Consider the following 14,943-nt stretch of genomic DNA (forward strand, 5'->3'; position numbering starts at 1 on the left):
CACGGCAAGAGTGAGGCCATGTTCTTTGGCAACTGGGCTGACCGATCCTTTGTCCCCTTCACCGTCAGGTCAGATTACCTGAAGGTGCTAGGGATATGGTTTGGAAGGGCCGGGGCGTGCACCAAAACCTGGGAGGAGCGAGTAGCCAAGGTACGACAAAAGTTGGGTATGTGGGGGCAGCGATCTCTCTCCATTGTGGGCAAGAACCTGGTCATCAGGTGCGAGGTGCTCACGTTGTTGCTCTACGTGTCGCAGGTCTGGCCCATACCCCACTCCTGCGCTGTGGCAGTCACACGAGCCATTTTCCGCTTCATCTGGGGATCTAAAATGGACCGGGTCCGGAGGGACACGATGTTCAAATCTCTGGATAAGGGCGGGAAAAATGTACCCAACGTGGCCCTCATCCTGATGACCACCTTCGTGTGTGGCTGCATCAAGCTGTGTGTAGACCTCCAGTACGCAAACTCCAAGTGTCACTACGTGCTGAGGTTCTATCTGTCCCCGGTGTTGCGAAAGATGGGCTTGGCCACATTGCCGCGGAACGCTCCATCCAGTTGGACTGTGCCGTACCACCTATCCTTCGTGGAGCAGTTTCTGCGGGAAAACACCTTTGACCACCGGTCCATCAGGCAGTGGTCTGCACGGAATGTCCTCAAGGCCCTACGGGAAAAGGAGACGGTGGATGCTGTCGGATGGTTCCCCGAGCAGACCGTCAAAGTCATTTGGCGGAATGCCTCATCACCAGAACTTTCAAACAAGCACCAAGACGTAGCTTGGCTGGTGGTGAGAAGGGCCCTTCCCGTCAGATCCTTCATGCACACCCGAAGTCTCGCCCCCTCCGCACACCCGCGTTGGCTGTGGTGGGGAAGAGACGGTCGCCCACCTCCTCCTGGAATGTGTCTTTGCAAAGCAGGTGTGGAAAGAGATGCAGTGGTTTTTGTCGAGGTTCATCCCAAGCAGCTCTGTAACACAGGAGTCTGTGCTCTACGGGCTGTTCCCAGGGACGCACACCGAGACAAACATCAACTGCTGCTGGAGGACTATCAATTCGGTGAAAGACGCCCTTTGGTCTGCCCGAAACTTGCTAGTCTTCCAGCGCAAAGAGTTGTCCACCACCGAATGTTGCAGACTGGCACATTCCAAGGTCCAGGACTACGTGCTGAGGGACGCACTAAAGCTTGGGGCAGCCGCAGCAAAGGCTCAATGGGGAAAGACCACAGTGTAAGGTCCCCCCACCAAGCTGAACTGAGGGGCTGGATCCATGGGAAACCCCTCGAACTGTATCATTAATATTTTCATTTGCTGTAAATGTAAAACTGTAATTGGCATGACAATAGTGAAATGGAAGGGTTGTGAAGAAACTCATGATAGTATAGAAGGAAACTGATCTCCCCTGCAATGTTTGTATTTTTTGGTGCTGTTTGAAACTGTTTGGCAATGTAATTTTTGCAGATTTTTATGAATAAAGTATATTTTGGAAATAAAAAAAAAAGTGGTTAGCACCGAACCTCACAGCTCCAGCAACCCGGGTTCGGTTCTGGGTACTGCCTTTGTGGAGTTTGCAAGTTCTCCCTGTGACCGCGTGGGTTTCCTCCAGGTGCTCCGGTTTCCTCCCTCATGCCAAAGACTTGCGGGTTGATAGGTAAATTAGCCATTGTAAAAATTGTCCCTAGTGTAGGGAGGTGGTAGGAGAATTGAGGGAAGGTGGGGATGTGAGAGGGAAAATGGGATTAATGTAGGATTAGTATAAATGGGTGGTTGATGGTCAGCGCGGACTTAGTGGGCCAAAGGGCCTGTTTCGGTGCTGTATCTCTCTACGACTCTATGAGAAGCAGAGTTAAAGTTTCAGGTCAGTGACTCTTCATCAGAACTGGTAAACTTTAACTCTGCTCTTCTTTCCACAGATGCTGCCAGACCTGCAGAGTATTTCCAGCATTTCACATTTGTATTTCAGATTTCCAGCATCTGTAGTATTTTGCTTTTATGGAAAAGATATTATTCTTTTTGCTGTGGTTTTTAACAAATAGTGAAACTGAGAATTTAAGTGTACCACAGGAGTATATAGAGCAGTTGTTGGAGACAACAGTAGCAAAGGAATTAGTTCAACAAGAAACAAGAATTAAGAGTCAAGAGCAAAAATGCAATAAAAAAAATTATACAAAACACTGGTCATGCCAAAGTTAGTGCTGTGTGCAGTTTAGGGTATCCCATTAAGAAACATTGGGCCACATTTTGCTGTTAAAATAATTGAGAGGCTAATGGCGCTCACTGTTATTTATATGTAAATGGTGTAAAATTTCAAGTGAGGAACAGATGCATCATTAAAAGCTAATATCCAAAAATTGCTGTCAAGTTTCGCTGCTCTGCCATTAGCATTGCAAAAGTTGCTGCATTTCCATGGTAGATATGAACTAAGTTCACCACTGAAGTTAAGTCTTGTCATTTGAAGCACAAATACCCTTTTAACAATGTAATAATTGTTAATTACTGCCAATCAACTCTGGCACTGAAAACTGTTACAAGTGTAGAGTCTCATTTCTTCAGGAGATTAAAAAATGTAAATTTTTAAAAATGTATTTTACTATTCCTTTGTCTTTTTTTTCTCTTATTGCAATCATATCAATTCACCCACTTGAATTTACACTTTCTTCTCAGTCCACTGTTTATTTCTTAATCCTTCAATCTGTTTGTCTAAGGAGATGCACAATTTGTTGTCTTGCTCACTCAGGTCCAAGATGCCCTGTTTCTCTTGCTGTGCCATTATCAGCTCGCACCTACAGCAACTTAGTGGGCAAAAGTGTTTTGAGCTGAAGGGTATGGGGGGAGGGGGGGGGGGTAGTCTAACTAATGGCAGATGCCTTCAGACACTAAAATTATGAAGTGTTCTGATAGACAATTTTCACTTGTTGGAAGTCACTCATGAAGGGTCAGCAACTTTAAATTACCAGTGTATGAGGAGGCAGGTTAGGAGAAATGTCTTTACACAACTTGTCGGAGAATAGAACCCTTTGCTATAGGAAGTAGATGAAGCAGAGAACAGCGCAGTGCAAAATTCCAGTCTGTAGCACCATCTCCAGCAGAAGCTGGAGGTCTTCCAAGTCGGGCTCGGTGCACCTCCATCCGCTTCCAGGACAGTGCACCATGCTGGGAAGGGCGATTGTGCAGACATTCCCTACATGCACTGGAAAAATCTGAATTGGTGCTGTCATGACATCCTTCAGCCCTACTGGCTGATTTGCAGCTCTATTTGTGAACTTGGATCACGCGAATCCGTTCAACGTATTCACTTGTCGCTCACCAAAGAACATGCGTGGAGCTGCAAGAGAGGCCCAGAACTAGCCTTATTTAAAGGGCCAGCACCCAACATGCAGGTAAGATAATTTAGAATAACCTCTGCTATTCCAAAGTCCCTGTAAGTACTGTGGAGTGTTTTTGTTTTATTCGTTCTTAGGCTAACAGCATCACCGGCAAGGCCAACATTTATTGCCCTTCAGAAGGTGGTGGTGAGCCACATTCCTGAACCACTGCAGTCCATGTGGTACAGAACCACCCACAGTGCTGTTAGGGAGGGAGGTTCAGATGTACCAGTGACAGTGAAGGAATGGCGACATAATTCCAAGTCAGGATGGTGTATGACTCAGAGTGGAACTTGCAGATAGTGGTGTTCCCATGCATCTGCTGCCCTTGTCCTTCAAGGTGGTAGAGGACGCGGGTTTGGAAGGTGTTGAAGGAGCCTCGACGAGTTGCTGTAGTGCATCTTGTAGATGGTACACACAGCTGCCACTGTCGGTGGAGGGAATGAATGTTTAAAGTGATGGATGGGGTGCCAATCAAGCTGGCTGCTTTGTCTTGGATGGTGTTGGAGCTGTACTCATCCAGGAAAGTGGGGAGTATTCCATCACATTCCTGATTTGTGCCTTGCAGATGGTGGATAGGCTTTGGGAAGTCAGGAGGTGAATTACTTGCTGCAGAATTCCCAGCCTCTGACTTGATCTTGTAGCCACAGTATTTATATGGCTGATCCAGTTAGGTTTCTGGGCCATGGTCACTCCCAGGATGTTGATGTTTGGGGATTCAGCGATGGTAATGCTGTTGAGTGACCACAGGAGATGGATAGATTCTCTCTTGTTGGAGATAGCCATTGCCTGCCACTCATGCAGAAAAAATATTGCTTGCCTCATCAGCCCAAACTGATGTTGCTGCATCCTCACAGGTAGGGCAGAGGATTTGGCGATCTGTCCACACGAAGGCTGCAGCGCATCTGGGTCAGCAGCACACCAAGGAGATGGAACAGAGGCTGCAGATAGGGCAAGCTCTGCCCGATGCCTTCTACTAACTCGGAGATAGACTCCTCCATGCTCATTGACAGTGGCAGGAGGCTTTCTGCCAGGCCAGCCAATGCACCCACCACCTTAGCGTGCATGCTCATCAGCGTTCTCCTGAACCCTGCCCGATTAAGATCCTCATCAGAGTCCCCTCAGCAGAACCTGTCTACGATCTCGCCCTCTGGTGAGCTGGCACACAAACTATGCTTTCCGCCTGACCTGGATGCAGCCGACTCATGCTTACTGACTCATACGTGCTGATCCCACCTCTATAATTGCCTCCAAGGTACATGCAGTGCCAACATCTGTGCTGGCGGCCTCCAGCATCAGATCAAGTGATGGAGCCTCTTCATGAGTGCTGTGCTGTTGTTTTCTCTTCTCCTCCTGGGTGTGCTGTGGCTGGGAGGTGGCAGTACTTGGGATGTCTGAAAACAGGAAATGAGAAACAGGAAGGTTGGGGTGGGGGAAGTGGGACTGGGGAAAGAAGAGAAGCAAGAGGTCCATGGTCACACCATCTGCAGCTTGCTCATTATGCCAGATAGCAGGATGAGGGAGAGGGTGAGTGCAAGCTCATAAGAGGCATAAGGCACGAACATACCAACATCCTCAATGTTCTCAGCAATGCTGCATGCCATGGGCTCTGTCACAGCCAGACCCATGATGCAGAGAACTATCTCTTCCTTAGGTCTTAGGAGATGCAGACATCCTTGGCTCCCACCAGTTCTGCTATGCTCCTTTCTATCGTATGCTACGTTGTCTTTCAAAAGAGGACAGAATGTCCATGATTGTGCAGTGCTGTATTTAGGTGATGTGGCTATTGCAGCTAACTAGCTGGAGCTATGTGGAAGCAGTGGGAGCTGGGTATGAGGCTAGCATTATTGGAATGTGAGAGAGGGTGAGCTGGAGTATCTGGATGTTAGGCTTGCATCTTGAGTGCCTGGGAGTGTGACGCGGGGTGTGGGAATTGAGCAGTGAGAGAGATTGGTGTGGTGGGTATGAGTTGTCATGTGAAGTTATATTCACTGACCTCGGCCACCTACGAGGTCATTAGACTTCTGGTGGCACTGCTGCCTCAGTCCTCGTGGCCAAACTCCAGGAATTGACCTCCCTGGCCACCTGTTCCAATCCCTTGAAGATGGTCCTTGAGGGCCTCCGGTCCTCCACAAGGAACCATGGCACCTCTCCTCCTGTCCATTTTAATGTCAAAGGCCTCTAAGTGCTGCATCCATGAAACTTGGAGCCCTCTCTCTACCCTGGTGTTCCATCTTTCTTCTTCAGAATTGCAGCAACAGACCCCTTGTGATTCAGTGCAGTTCCCAGTTAAAAGAGACAGACTGTCTTCAAAAGTAGTAGACTAGCTGCACCATGTGCTATCAGCACATGCTGCTGAGCACTCAGCCAGCCAGCAGCGAAGGCCCCATATGGACCAACATTACAATCAAGAAAATGAGGAGGCAGCACCAAACTTACGGCAATGGGCCTGGGCAGGTCGTGAATAGTGACCCACACCCTCGAAAAATGCCATTGACCAATTTCCAGTCCTGCATCTTTATGGAAAAACAGGATACATATTGAAAGCAGAGTTGATATGAGGAGAATAGAGCCAGCATAGCCATGATGGGCCAACTGGCCTCTTTCTGTGCTGTAAACTTATTTGGCTTAATATATTTCTACAGTGTTGCATTACTTATACACTTTTTTTGTCTAGCTTTAATACTTACTGTAATTATTTGAAGAGGATCAAATCGTAGGACTTTCTGCTTACAGCAAGGGTAGAACCCAATGCCAGGAGTGCACAACTGGTTGCTGATTGGAGGATACATCACTTGTTCTGGGTGGTACTGGCAGTGGGAGAGTTCGGTGCATTGGAAAACCTGAAAAATTGAAATAGCAGCAGTAACAATATTAAACACTTTTTGTTATATAGATTTTGAAAAAAAAATTGGTGATTAAATTATTTTAGCTTTTCAACATAGCAACTTGTATTTTCAATTTACTTCAACTGGAATACTGCATTAAATTCATCCATACATAAAATAAACGTCCCAGTAAAAATACAAGCATTTTAAAAAGTCAGCAAATGTACAGCAATGTGGCTATGATTTGAAGTGGTCATTTTTAGTGAATGAATTAACAGGCACCCATCTACAAGAGATTGTAAAGTCAGCATATTCCTTCAGTTAATCTGAACAAATTATTTCAAAAATATTGTTACTATTCAGCCCAAGTGTCCAACATATTAAGTATTCTGATTATCTATTACAGTACCTAATCATTACAGATTTCTTAATGACATTGAAGTTTTAGTGCTTTAGGTTCACATTTTAATTGACAAAGATTGATATTTTACAAGCTAACTTGAAAATCTAGCACAGCCCCAACTCTGCAAAACTGGATTTTTTCCCTCCAAAAAGACCGATATACTTAACTGGCGAAAATGACTTGAATCTTACATATTACATGTATAGGAAGAGGAGCAGGCCGGTTCTGCTATTCCAGTAGATCACGAGTGATTTATACCTCCAGCACCATTCACCTGCCTTTTCTCCAAAGACCTCCCCTTTTACTATAATCTACAATTCTAAAGGGGTTATGGCTTCCTCACTCAGATTCAAAAGAAACCCTATTATTTACATAGGACACAACCAACAATGCACAGTACATTTATTACACTTTTAATAATGCTAATTACAGGCAGTTCTTTTCTGTAAGATAAATCGGTTATCAAATAACAAAGGTGTTTCTTTATCCAACAACAAAAAAGCTTGTATTTACATAGCGCCTTTGATGTAATAAACACCCAAAACGCTTCACAGAGGCCTTATAAAATAAAATATAACACCAAGCCACATAAGGAGATATCAGGGCAGATGACCAAAAGCTTGGTCAAAGAGATAGGTGTTAAGGAGTGTCTTAAAGGAGAAAAGAGAGGTACAGAGAGGGGTTTAGGGAGGAAATTCCAGAGCTTAGGGCCTAGGCAGCTGAAGACACAGCCGCCAATGGTGGACTGATTAAAAGTGGAAATGCTCAAGAGGCTGGAATTAGAAGAGTGTAGATATCTGAGGGATGTAGGGCTGGAGGAGATTACAGAGCAGGGCGAGGCCATAGAGGGATTCATATACAAGGATGAGCATTTCAAAATCGAGGTGTTGCTTAATCAGGGGCCAGCGTAGCACAGGGGTGATGGGTGAACAGGATTTGGTGCGAGTTAGGACACATGCAGCAGAGTTTTGGATGATCTTAGGTTTAGAGAGAGTAGAATGTGGGAAGCTGGCCAGAAGTCCGTGAGAACTGTCAAGCCTGAAGGTAGCACAGGCATGGGTGAGGATTTCAGCAGCAGAAGAGCTAAGGCAGGAGTAGAGTTGGATGATGTTAGAGGAGCGGCAACAGGAGGTCATCGTGATGGCGCCAAGGTTGAAAGCAGCTTGGGGTCAAATATGCCACCGAAGTTGTGAACAGTCTGGTTCAGCCTCAAAGTTGCCGGGGTCCAGGAATGAAGCCTATGGCAAGGGAGTGGAGTTAGTAGGGGGACCGAAGACAATAAGTTGAATTTTACGCCACCCCAAAGATCGGGTTGGTGTCGAGGGGGATGACGTAAAATGGAGTGGGAGGCTCCCGCCTCCGCCGCCACTTTACACAGGGCGGCGGTGGCGAAAAATGGCCCGCCTGCCCCAGACCAATCAAGGCCCTTAAGTGGCCACTTAAGGGCCCTTGCCCGCCTCCTGTGGCTGGTCAGGCAGCCGAGGACCGAGAAAAGCCACCTAACAAAACCAGGCGGCTCTCGACTGGCCTAGGAGGGGCCATCATGATCGGGCACCTTGTGCCCGATGGAGGGCCATCCATACTACCCCAATCACCCCCAACACACCCCCTTTCCCCCCCAATCGACCACCCTTGCCTCACTTTTCAGTCGGTGGCTGGCTCCCATCCGCCTAGGATAAAATTCCGGCCAATGGATTCAGTCTTTCTAATATTTAATCGGAGGAAATGTCTGCTCATCCAGTACCGGATGTCAGACAAGCAGTCTAACAATTTAGAGACATTAGAGGGGTTAAGAGAGGTGGTGGTGAGGGAAAGCTGGGCACCATCAGTGTACAAGTGGAAACTGATGTGTTTTTGGATGATGTCGTTGAGGGGCAGCATGTAGCTGAGAAATAGGAAGGGGGCCAAGGATAGATCCAAGGGGAGGGATGTCAGTCCATAACGTAACTTGGTTAAAATACCACTTGTACGATGAAGTTCAAAATAAATCATATCTGACAAGTTATTTATAAAAATCAGTTTTCTCAACTACTTTTTAAAATCCACATTCATCAACATCCAAGTAAAAGTGAAAACTTACTTTTTTACATCTTGTGCAGGGCAACCAATTAACAGTTCCCCATAAACGCCAGTACACATCTTGCCAAGACTTCAAGTCTTCATAAAGACTACTAAGATACTCGTGCACATCCCAGCTTTTATCTCTAAAGGAGTTAAAAAAAAACAGCTTACTGTTCAGGACTCAGCCAAAGTGCTTTTTCAACAATAACTTGCATTTATATACTATCTTAATTAAAACTGCTGTTGGATGCTTCACAAATAGGGGGAAGGGAAAAAAGATTTCGAGCCGGGGGAGATATTAGAAGAGATGACTAAATGCTTGGTCAAACAGGTGGAGAGGCTGAGGGAAGGATTTCCAAAGTATTGCATCAAGGTGGCTGAAACAATTGTGAATGTGATGATCTGAGTGCAGGTGATAGCATTTTGAATAACTGTTCTTGACATTGAGTAAGGCGATGGGGCATAATTAACTATAACAATTATTTTATATTAAGCAAGTTGGTTCAAAACTTGTGTTGCAGTTATGATGTACGCTAGGAAAGACATGGAATTTAGAAATTAATTGCAATAAATGTGAAGATTTTACCAGAATAGATTGTACTACTATTGTAATTTGCACGGTTTTGCAAAAAGGGTTACTCTAGAAATTAATGTAGATTTCAAAATTAGAGAAATACATTGATTTAAGTTAACACCCATAGTGCAATAAACCTCAATCATATCTATGACCATTTCACATATTTGGACACCTTGTACCAAAATTATCTGGTGAAGGCGGCTTATTCAGTAATAATGGATGACACCAATTAAAAGCTAGTTGCAATGACTTCCTGTAAACAGGGATCATGATATTGCCAACAATAAAAAAACTTCAGCAAGCTTACATCAGGTATAACAGTTAATACCAGAGTAAACTTTAATGAGACATCACTAATCAGATTCATTAATCATATGCAATGCTTGTGCTCGTTAATTACTGTAAAAAGCAAATAAGTTACTGTGCTGACAAAGCAGGCAAAATTTTAAAGCATCTTTAGAATTCATGTGCATTGTTCCACGAACGTATTGTGTCCTGAGAGGAAGGACATGGATGCTCCTCAGCTGTTATTGGCCACCTTGGGGAAATGCTAATTTATGAAGCACAGAAGTGGGTATTCTGTTGGATCCTACTTTGTCCACCTAAGGCACTGTCAATGCTCTTTCAGACCCATTAGTAAAAAGAGTGCTGTTCTTTGTTATATGTTCACATCATGAGGTGAGCTGCATTCTACACATTGAGGCACCAAGTTAGGTATTCTGTGTAATTGAAACTATAAATATTTTCAGTTGCATTGCTTTATTTGTTACAATGTGAACAGACTAAAGTTGTCAGCGAAGCCTTTCTCTCTTCACCAACTGTGATGATGAGCAGAGACAAATTTCTATTTGCACCATGTGTAAACTGACCTGATTGGGAGGTGCGCAAACTAACATTTCCTCCTCTTTTTTTCTTTTTGAAGTGCTTTGTCTTGGCTTATCACCTCCATGAAATAGCAACGATAATTAGTGAAAACCCATGTCCTTCTCTCTGGTCAGAGAGAAGTTTGTGGAATAAGACACAGGATCAACCTATTCAACAGCTGCTTCAAAAATACACTTTGCTATGCCAGTACACAACTGTATTCTGAGGCAGAAAAATTGAAACTACTGTTAAAGGGGTTGTGGAGAAGTGGATACATATATTTAAAAAAAAAGTCAGAACCCACCGGAAAACCCCAAGTCTGTTGGGGAACGGCTATTCCCCATATTAGCTGCTGTCACCTGTGAAACTGACAATGCTCTTTTTCAAAAGAACTGACTTTTAAAAGAACTTTAAAAGAGCGTTCCACTCCCTGCAACTGTGAGAGAGTAAGCAGCTGTCACCTGTGAAACTGACAGCGTAATAGTTTAAAAGCCGGACTGACAATTGGGAAATTTCTCATCTCCAGTAATGGTCAGGATGCTGAACGGCCCCGGGAACCGTTGACAAACGCAGGCCGGATCCTGGCCCGCAGGCCCTATGTTGGACAACCCTGTGGTAACCAATCTTCATGGTACAGCTCAGAGTGGTAGCAACCCTCCAGCTGCTTTCACTAGTGTTATTATGCAGATCCTCCTTGTGAACACAGGACCTAGAGGTATCAATAGTCAAGTTTACACAACTCTTGAAGTTTCCATGAGGTCAGACCAAAATTCCATTAAATTTATCAATCTCAGTAGGAAAATTCAGCAGTAAGAATAACTGACCAAGGAGAAAATAGGAGTTTTCAAGACCAGGGAGAACTTTGGGTGTCAGTTATGACTTTATGCCTCATGGAGGCTTTTTTGAAGGTGTTACAGAGAGCCATAGGAATGAATGCTGTGCCCTGCACAAAACTGTAAAACCAAGTATATTGTGATAAATGTATGGTTTAACAAAAATTATGCTTTTAAATGGTGCAAATCACAAAGATGAACACAGGTAACAAATGCATTGTGAAAGCACCAGAAAGAACCAATGACCAGGGAACAGAATCATTGAATCAGAATGGTTACAGCCCAGAAGGAGGCCAATTGGCTCTTCAAGTCCATGCCAGCTCCCTGCAAGAGCAATTCAGCTAGTCCCACTCCCATGTCTATTCCCCATAGCCGTGCAATTTTTTTATTTTCATGTATTTATCTAATTCCCTTTTGAAAACCATGATTGAATCTGCCTCCACCACACTCTCAGACAGTGCATTCCTGATCATAACCACTCAATGCGTATAGAAGTTTTTTCCTCATGCTGCCTTTGGTTCTTTAGCCAATCACCTTGAATCTTTGACCTCTGGTTTCTAGACCTTTCTGCCAATTTAAACAGTTTCCCTATTCACTCTGTCTAGACCCTTCATGATTTTGAACAGCTCCATCAAATCTGCTCTCAACCTTCTCTTCGCCAAGGAGAGCAACCCCAGCTTCTCCAATCTATCCTCATAACTGAGGTCCCTCATCCTTGGAACGATACTAGTAAATCTTTTCTGCACCCACTCTAAAGCTTTCACAGTCTTCCTGAAGAGCTGTGTACAGAATTGTACACAATGCTCCAGTTGAGGTTGAACCAATGTTCTATAAAGATTCACCCCAACTTCCTTGCTTTTGTACTTATGCCTATTTATAAAGCCCAGGATTCACTATGCTTTTGTAACTGCTTTCTCACCCTGCCCTGTCACCTTCAACAATTTGTGCACAAATACCCCCCAGGTCTCTCTGTTCCTGCACTCACTTTAGAACTGTATCCCTCAGTTTATACTGCCTCCTTTCTTTGCACTTTGCACATGTGTTAAATTTCAGCTGTCATGTGCCCACCCATTCCACCAGCCTGTCTATGTCCTCTTAAATCTAACACCATCCTCCTCATTGTTCAATTCACTGCCACATTTGTATAATCTGCAAATTTTGAAATTGTGCCCTATAGACCCAAGTCCAAGTCATTAATATATATCACGAAAAGTCCTGGTCAGAGAACCAATCCCTGGGAATCCAATCTGTGTACCTTCCTCCAGTCCTTGGTTTCCTGTCCTTTAGCCAATTCCTATCCATGCTACCACTGCCCCTTTTATTCCACGGGCTTCAACTTTGCTGACAAGCCTATAATGCGGTACTTTATTAAATGCCTTTTAGAAGTCCATGTGCACCATATCAACCTCTATTAACTCATCAAAAAACTCAATCAAGTTTAGTTAAATACAATCTGCCTTTAACAAATACATGCTGCCTTTCCTTAATTAGTCCACACTTGTCCAAGTCACTATCAACATTGTCCCGGATTATTGTTTCTAAAAGCTTCCCCACGACCGAGGTTAAACTGACCAGCCTGTAGTTCCTAAGTTTATCCTTGCACTCTTTTGATCAAGGGTGTAATATTTGCAATTCTTCTGTCCCTTGGCACCACTCCCATATCTAAGGAAGATTATGACCAGTACCTCTGCAATTTCCACCCTTGTATTCCTCAGCAACCTAGGATGCATCCCATATAGACCTGCTGACTTATCAACTTTCCAGTACCTCCATCAATTTTCAGCCCATCCAGTATCTCAATCACCTCCTTCTTTGTTATGACTTTGACAGCATCTTCTTCCTTGGTAAAGACAGATGCAAATTACTCATTTCATACCTCGTCCATGCCCTCTACCTCCATGGGCTCCTTTTTGGTTCCTAATTGGTCCACCCCTCCTCTTCATAACCCCCAACTATGTACATGCCTATAGAAGGCTTCCGGATTCCTTTTATATTAGCTGCTAATCTATTCTCACTCTCTCTCTCTCTTTGCCCCTCTTATTTCCTTTCTAACTTCCTATCTGAACTTGCTGTATTTAACCTGGTTCTCATTTATATTATCAAAGTGAAATCTCCCTTTTTCTGCTTCATCTTACTCTCTATCTCTTTTGTCATCCAGGGAGCTCTAGTTTTGGCTGTCCTACCTTACCCCCTCATGCAAATGTACCTTGACTGTACCCAAATCATCTCCTCTTTAAAGTCTGCCCATTTTTCAATTACATTTTTGTCTGCCAATCTTTAATAACAATTTACCTGGGCCAGATGCATTTCCAACCCACTGCAATTGCACACCCTACCCCAATTAAGTATTTTTACTCTAGATTGCTCCTTGTCCTTTTCACAGGAAAGCTAAACCTTATGATACTATGATCACTGTTCACTAAATGCTTTTCTACTAACACCTGCTCAACTTGATCCACCTCATTCCCCAGAACCATTTCCAGCAAAGCCTCCTTCCTCGTTGGGCCAGAAACGCACTAATCAAGAAAGCTCTCCTGAACATAGCAGAACTTCTTCCCCCTTTTGCCATTTAGACTATTCTTATACCAGTTTACATTAGGATAAAATCTCCCATTATCACTACTCTACAGCTGTTGCACCTCTCTGTAATTTCCCTGGAAATATCCTTCCCACTATTTGATGTTCTAGAAGAATGTACTCAACTACTGTAATGGCACCTCTGTGGTTTTTCACTCTAACTAAATACTGTTTTTGACTCTCCAGCACTGCAATATAATGCTTAATCAATATTGCCACACTGCACACCCCTTCCCCTTTCTTTCCTTCTCTATCTTTCTTGAGCACTTAAAACCCAGGAATATTTAGTACTCAGCCCTGCCCTTTTTTGGAGCAAGGTCTCTATTATCGCCATATCATATTCCCATAGTTATTTGCAACTTCAGCTCAACAACCTTATTTACCATGCTTTGTGAATTTATACACATATACTGCAAACAAATCTTGCATTCTTTTAGTCTGATCTGGCCAAATACCATACTATTTCTTGCACTGGAGATTCTAGAAATGGGACCAGAAATCTCAAAGTTTAATTCTACATCTAAACTGTATTGAAATTGTTGATATGGTTCAAACAAAGTAATTCAAAAGATACCTAATATGCAAGTATATTATATTTCCTCGTAGATCGATATTTATTTTCATAGGAGTACAAGGAATTATTTTCTCAGTTTCTTTGGTAAGAAGTTTCTTACACATGCTACATCTGAAATAAAGCATGAAACAGTATGAATTTCTCAGCAGAAAAGCTTAATAGTTAGATTCAACTTTTAAAAATCAGGTGAAATTTTTCATAGAATACCTGTACAGTGTATCAGCACTTGCTGGGGAGTCTGGGTCCTTGTACTCTGGATCAAACAGCCTCTCAATCTTCTTGCAAAATATTTTACTGTTTCACAAAGATTATTAAATAGCATACTACAAATATTTAAGCGATAACATTCAATTTTATAGAGAGTATTATTAGTTTCTCTTGACTTATCCTTGATATAATTTAAAAAATCATTGTAATTTTGAGATTTTTGTGCAGATCGAGATACGAGTGCTGGGGAATGTAATATTTTTTGCATTGAGTCATCAACGTAAGCATCAAGCAATCCCAGGTCAAGTAACATAAAGTCAGAGGTATGGTAAACTTCTCTCTACCTACATTGCCCACAGATTTGCATTGTGCTCAACCTCAGAACTGGATAAGTGAATGAGTTTTTATTTCTCTCAATCTCCAAGGTAGCCAAATTATCACCAACAGTTGTTCCCTATCTTCCTCTAGTACAGCATTGTTTGCAAAAACTGATCAATCTCCCATGGTATTGCACACAGGAAGTGAACACTTCATGTCATATCTGAAGATTCCCCACACTGATGAGTCATATTGTTTGGTCAATTTTCTGCCCATTTACTTTGCGCCAGATGCTTTCTTATCTCACTAAGCTTTGTATTTTTCTAGTCCAGCACCTTTACCTCG

At 43.4% G+C, this 14,943-nt stretch overlaps 1 protein-coding gene across 5 annotated transcripts in view; it reads right to left on the reverse strand.

Annotated features, from left to right (window-relative positions):
- The window catches only part of sanbr (SANT and BTB domain regulator of CSR), a 168,989-nt gene that overhangs the window by 109,122 nt on the left and 44,924 nt on the right, over window positions 1-14,943 (reverse strand). For 4 of the 5 annotated variants that reach the window (XM_068045808.1, XM_068045805.1, XM_068045806.1 and 1 more), the window contains 4 exons: window positions 14,281-14,367; window positions 14,074-14,184; window positions 8,668-8,791; window positions 6,047-6,199 (listed from right to left, as the gene is read on the reverse strand). In XM_068045808.1, coding sequence (XP_067901909.1) covers window positions 6,047-6,199; window positions 8,668-8,791; window positions 14,074-14,184; window positions 14,281-14,367 — 475 coding nt within the window. The remainder of the gene's footprint in view (window positions 1-6,046; window positions 6,200-8,667; window positions 8,792-14,073; window positions 14,185-14,280; window positions 14,368-14,943) is intronic. The other variant, XM_068045807.1, reaches the window with a different exon arrangement.

This window comes from Heterodontus francisci, chromosome 13 (assembly GCF_036365525.1).
Source record: "Heterodontus francisci isolate sHetFra1 chromosome 13, sHetFra1.hap1, whole genome shotgun sequence".
Lineage (NCBI taxonomy): Eukaryota > Metazoa > Chordata > Chondrichthyes > Heterodontiformes > Heterodontidae > Heterodontus > Heterodontus francisci.